The 5920-nt window shown below is 34.7% G+C and overlaps 2 protein-coding genes across 2 annotated transcripts; both read right to left on the bottom strand.

The window, feature by feature from the left end:
- Positions 1 to 1221: 1221 nt before the first annotated feature.
- Positions 1222 to 2965, bottom strand: LOC110690484 (GSH-induced LITAF domain protein-like). The gene is made up of 3 exons (XM_021867332.1): positions 2432 to 2965; positions 1701 to 1827; positions 1222 to 1558 (listed from the first exon to the last, which is right to left on the bottom strand). The coding sequence occupies exons 1-3, from the start codon at positions 2719 to 2721 to the stop codon at positions 1475 to 1477; spliced, it is 501 nt and encodes a 166-aa protein (XP_021723024.1). The 5' UTR covers positions 2722 to 2965; the 3' UTR covers positions 1222 to 1474.
- A 392-nt stretch (positions 2966 to 3357) lies between these two features.
- Positions 3358 to 5920, bottom strand: LOC110690481 (xyloglucan endotransglucosylase/hydrolase protein 22-like). The gene is made up of 3 exons (XM_021867330.1): positions 5497 to 5920; positions 5098 to 5291; positions 3358 to 4300 (listed from the first exon to the last, which is right to left on the bottom strand). The coding sequence occupies exons 1-3, from the start codon at positions 5764 to 5766 to the stop codon at positions 3895 to 3897; spliced, it is 870 nt and encodes a 289-aa protein (XP_021723022.1). The 5' UTR covers positions 5767 to 5920; the 3' UTR covers positions 3358 to 3894.

Genomic DNA, 5920 nt, shown 5'->3' with positions numbered 1-5920 from the left:
GTTTACCTTTTTTTTATTTAAAAAAATATATATATAAATAAAAAAGAAAACAGGGAATGAAAGTTCATAATGAGACTAAGAGTTGGTTAAATCTATAGTCATGCAAAGGAATTGGTACATAAGTTCCTAAATGTTAATCAGAGATGTAACATCATTAGCCAATCAGCAAATTAACTTGCCCAGTTCAGCTCAGAAGTTACGGTCATTGGTTGGGTTGTTGAATTTCATCCCCACTGTTCTATCTTCACTATGGTCAGCAATTATGTGGTGGTGCAAAGCCAATACCCTTTCTCTATCCACTCCTCTGAAAGCGACAAAGAATTTAAAGGGATTGCTAAGGCCAATTTATATAAGAAAAGACTCCCCCATGGTAAAGTGTATTACACCCTCTTAATAACATAAGTACATCCAACAGTCAATGAAAGTCTCAAATAGAGAGAGAGATTATGCATATCCAGCCATAAAGTCATAGAATTGATTCCAGTCCATTTATTCAGAATCACTAAAATCTAAGAGGATGCTGATTTATGTGGCAAACAATCAGATTCTGTTAAACCACAAAGCAACATTTAGTATAAATGACAATTTCTGCCTACACACAACATGTATAAATTCAAGTGAAGCTGAGGCGCTTTAAACAGCTGTGTTAGAGGAAGAGAGTCCCTGCACGAGGATGCAGAGTCAATTTCAGGCAGCCAAGGATGACTTGCCTACAGTTCTCTATAGGTTTTCTATGCACAAGATAGCCTATTCTATGTAAAGATAAAGCCAAAGATAATCCACATTATATGCCCACCCAAGTGCCTTCGATGAAAAGAGTTATCATAGTTCATCCTTAAGTGAGATTTTGGAGGCAGTTCATCCTTGGCTACCCTGACAGACTCTAATCTCTCATGCTGGAACTCCTTTTCCAAGCTCTTCAAGCACTTTGTTCATCATTTTCTAGCTAATGCAATGATGCAGTATTAAGCATCAGGTAAGTAATCAAGGTATATCATTCAAGATGCATTTATAGCTTAATTATGTATACTATCAAATGCATAAATGAGTTTAAATAAGCATCTACTTTCCCGCCTCATCCATTCTACCTGCTATAAGACAGGAAGCATGAACCATGTACACAGGTATGTGGTCCAGTGACATGACAAATACAGCATAAATTTCTTTTTCCTGTTGACCCCTATTTGTATTCGCAATTTCACAAGCCTGACCAAAAAATATCACACACACAATAGCATCTGTGCAATATTCATCACATGAATAGGTAAAATCATATAAACAAGACCATTTGTATAGACTATATAAGCAATACTAGTACAATTACAATGCACCAAGTTTCAACACATGACACAAAATTAACTTATTCACACCTCAGCTCATGTGCTACATTCATAATCTATAGAGGACATATAATAGAGCAAGGGCATCGAGAGAAGGCTTAACATCAGACAAACTAACCATCGCCAAATTAGCTTCAGCTGGTTAATGCAAAACTTCTCTCTACCCAATGTGGAGGATCCATCACAGCACAAGGATCTGATTTCTCAAAGTCGGCAACCTACAATAAGGGCAGTAAGCAAAATAAAAAAAATCAAGTTTTACTCCACAAAACTGATAGTATGATAGTTAAAAGCACCAGAAGCTACAAATGAAAAAAGTCAAAAATGAATGTCAATATAAGGTTTTAGTGATTTTAACACCTTTTCTCCACATCTAGGGCAATAGTGAAACTTATGCCAGAGGCAATCCATGGAAGGGCAGAGGAAGCAAAATCCGAGCATCATCGGCATCATGCAACCAATAAAAGCCGCAAGACTAGGTTTTGACCTGGATTGCATTTTCAAATAAGAAAATTAGGGATCTTGGGATTAATAGCCCAGATAGCATTGATCAAGCAATGATCAGCTAATAATGATTACTAAGAAAAACATGCTTAACTACATTAATACATATAAATTCATACACAAGAATTTTCATATGAAATCACCAAAGGTAGCTTAAAATCAGATGATAAACCGGTAGAAACGCAATCAACAAAGAATCAAATTTTAGTGGCATCTGGAATTACAATGGTTTGCATATCCAAAGAAATCACAAGAAAATGTATCAATGACAAATGGTCATAGTTTTTCAATGTTCAATTCTATCAATTACAGTCCACTGATATCAATATAGGAGAAATTAAATCGTGGGTAATACAACAATTAAATTGACTTAAGCTAATTTCCCTAAACAACACTACTGATTAACCTAAAGATTACAAGAAAGTAGTAGAATTTCATATAAAAGGGGCAAATCAATCCCTATCTTAATCCCCAATTGAGCTTAATCTCACATAAATCAAACCAATTAAAAAAAAAAATAACCCAAGAATCTAAATAATTGAAAGAACATAAAATGGAGCAAATGGAGGAGAGAGAAAGAGACTAACTTGACGGAAGTAACAGAAGAATGAGAGCAGAAAACGCAGGAAAAAGGAGCAGGGGTATCTCTGTAAAAAGTCTGGTGAATTGGGGCACCTTTAGGATCATCAAAGATGGCGTTGGGAGGAAGAGTTCCTCTTTGATAAGGGTTTTCTGCGACATAATAATACTGCGGCGGTTGTGATGGGAGCGGCGGGTGAGGTTGCGGCGGTGGTTGCGGCTGATACATCATTGCCGCCGGCGGATGCCCGGCGTTGTACGGAATTCCGAGCGCTGGTTCTTCATCTTTGTTCCCCATTTAGAAATTAAGATTAAGGAGAAATTCGAAGATATTTGATTGTTGATTGTTTGAATTGGGTGAATGAAAAATATGGGAGTGAAGATCGAATTTTCGTGGGGGGGAGTGAATATGATGAATTTGGGACGCGCTTTTGAAATTTCTAAGCCGGCAGAAATTGGGTGCTTTTCTGATGTTTTAAAAACAAGGTCTATGGTCAATGTCACAATGTGCAAGGGTGGATGAATGCTTGGTTATTTGGTTAATGGTTGGTTATTTCTAGATCATGATCATGTTTATTTTTCCTATATTTCTAGATACTCAACTAATGAATTATGGAGTAACCATTTTGGATTAAAGGGTATGGAGTAGTACTTTTATTTGGGGACGGAAGGAATGATGTCATTTACAAAGATTTCAAGGTTAATGTAGTTGAGCGTTAATTGAATTGAATTGCTGACATTAGTCCATTCACTCTATTGTATTGGTTTTGAATGCATTTGTTTCAATACATTAGTCCATTCACTCCATTGTATTCACAAAAATTTCAGGGTAAATATCTATTTTTAATGCTTATACATAGCCCTTAGGGCTTCTCTTTTTATCCTTTGCGAGACATGTGTTCTATGACTTTTGTCCTTCGTTTTTAAAAAGAACTTATATTGCATATAATTAGATAATTATACGCATTTATATGTTGCTCAGTTTATAGGGATGTAATTTTTTTTTTATTTTTTTTTTTTTTTTTGACAAATTTATAGGGATGTAATTAAAGTTGCATGTGGGGTAAGTCTAGTTTTCTAATATAATGATTATATACTATATGATACTTAATAATTTGATAACTCCTAGTGAACTATTGAAGGTTAGATCGGTTATATACATATCATAACATAGAGGAACTTAACCTCTATTGGATTATTGAAGGTTAGATTGGTTATATACATAATTACATATCATAACATAGAGGAGCTTGATATCACTTGTATCTGTGTATTACTGAGGATATGGCAATAAATAAATGTATTGTTCCACTCATTTTATGTGATTCATATGCTACCTGATCATTTCAATCATTTGAATATCAGTATACATTGCAAGAATATATTAGTGATATCGCCAATAATCAAATCATTAAACAACACAACCTAACGTGAAAGATTATAAAAATCAATGTTACATACATATTAATTACTAGCTAGTGATCGTGCATTCGAGAGGAAGACCTTGAGGGAAGCGATTGTTGTCCAAACAATAATCGTAAGCAATGTATTGTTGTCGAATAGATTTCATAGTCTCTTGAGTCGAAGAATCAAGCTCTTGAGAAAGCCATTGAAACTTAGGAGTAGAGGCCGATTCAGGCTTGCAAGAAGATTTACCCTTGGTAGAAGACCATACACAAGCATTAGCTTTGTAATTTTTGAAGGAAGAAGTAAATGGCGCGGCTGTCCAATTTGTCTTAACACGTCCACCTTGTGTTGCCCAATCCTCTGCATCCCAAATGCTTCCGTAAAGCCTCATTGTTTGGTTGTTCGCGTATGGTATTCCTTTCGATTCCAAGTTTCGAAATACTCGTATTGGAGTTCCATCTACATAGAATCTGAAAAATATAATAACAGCTAGTATAAGCATTGTGTATAGTAGATAAAAACAATGTTGCAATAACATTTACTTAATTAAGTTCTCCAATACTGTTATTACTCCATCCGTCCCTAAATTAAATTCTTACTTCTCTTTATGTGATGAATAAATACTAAAAATAGGAAGGTAATTTAGGGATGGAGGGAGTAATATGTTAAACATTTTTCCCATCCAAGCATTTTGTCAATTTCATTTGGGCATGATAACTCTGGGCCATGTATTGTATGACTTGGCCCAATAGAAAGCGTGCCTACCATTAGTCCATTACGACAGGAGAGATCAAATAAACCATTTTGGCGTCAAATTAGTACATATTTGTAATGTTATACATCCCTGTTAATGGTTAATTGCAACAAAGGGGTATTATTTGTGAGATATAAAATATTCCTTTGTTGCAATTAATCATTAACGGAGAAAGTAATTAATTTCGGACAAATGAAATATTAATACTTTCTCCGTTCTTTTTTACTTAACTCTCTTTGATTTTACACTATTCACTACTCTTCTTTTGACCCTCTTTTATGAATAATATATAACGAAAAACACATTCATTTAGGATTTTTTGAATTCGTCTCAATAAGTACTATCATAATATGTATCTTTTATAATTTTTACTTATAGAGAATTAAAGTTATTAATTGTGAAAGTTTTACATATACAAACGTGTGATAAAAGAAACAGGTAAGTAAAAAAAAAAAAATTGAGGAAGTATAAATTGTTAGTCTGTATGAGGTAGATAAGTATATAGGTACTAACGCAATGAGTTGGGGATTCCAAAGGATGGAGTAAGTGTGGAAATTAGCAGTTGGATCAAACCAAAGGTAAAACTGCTGCTCCCGGTTGCCTTGGCCTTGGGTGAAGATATTTGTGTGTAATATATAAGGTTGGCCAGACATGTTGCCTAAGAACTCCAAGTCAATTTCATCGTGTGTCGCTCCTATTGAAGATAGCTGCACAAATCAAGATCGATAATAAGTTAGTACACTATGTCATACGTACATAAAATCAATCTCTATTTAAAACAACATAGTGCGTTCATTGTTCAAGATTCAATAATGAACAAACAATACAAAAAAAAAAAAAAAAAACTACCTCCGATTATTTTTTAGTTGCAACTAAAAAAAATCGGAGGTTGTAATAAAAATCAGTGCGTACATAGTATGCAGTGACAACGCCAGCTGAGTTGCCAGGGACGAGTTTGATTTGCATATCGATCTTCCCAAACAAATACTCGTTCTTGGACTTGAATCCCGAGCCAGATGATTGATCCAACGAAAGAGTGAGAAGCTTCCCGTTGTTTAGCATCGTAACATGTTGATCACCCCATGTTATATCAAAATCCTTGATGAAACTCCCACTCAATGCTCCTAAGATTAAGTTGCTAAATAGGAGTATTATTGCTAATGTTACAAATCCTCTAGACATACTTGTAGAGTATATATCTATAATGATCGATGGTGAGAGCGAATGTTGCGACTTGCGAGGTGATGATGAAGATAGACGACGCTATATATATACATATTTATTCAAGAAAAATTGATGGACAAAGCTAGAGTGAGGTTTGTGATGGTGGAATTTC

The sequence above is a fragment of the Chenopodium quinoa genome, unplaced genomic scaffold (assembly GCF_001683475.1).
Source record: "Chenopodium quinoa cultivar QQ74 unplaced genomic scaffold, ASM168347v1, whole genome shotgun sequence".
In the NCBI taxonomy this organism is placed as follows: Eukaryota; Viridiplantae; Streptophyta; class Magnoliopsida; order Caryophyllales; family Amaranthaceae; genus Chenopodium; species Chenopodium quinoa.
This window is presented reverse-complemented; position numbering and strand designations above follow the sequence as displayed.

Coding starts and splice junctions, on each gene's coding strand:
- LOC110690484 (XM_021867332.1), bottom strand. CDS start 2,721: ATGGGGAACAAAGATGAAGAACCAGCGCTCGGAATTCCGTACAACGCC. Junction 1,828..2,431: donor TCTTCTGTTACTTCCGTCAA/GTTAGTCTCTTT, acceptor AATGCAATCCAG/GTCAAAACCTAGTCTTGCGG. Junction 1,559..1,700: donor GCCCTAGATGTGGAGAAAAG/GTGTTAAAATCA, acceptor CCCTTATTGTAG/GTTGCCGACTTTGAGAAATC.
- LOC110690481 (XM_021867330.1), bottom strand. CDS start 5,766: ATGTCTAGAGGATTTGTAACATTAGCAATAATACTCCTATTTAGCAAC. Junction 5,292..5,496: donor GCGTTGTCACTGCATACTAT/GTACGCACTGAT, acceptor TGATTTGTGCAG/CTATCTTCAATAGGAGCGAC. Junction 4,301..5,097: donor TGGAATCCCCAACTCATTGC/GTTAGTACCTAT, acceptor TATATTTTTCAG/ATTCTATGTAGATGGAACTC.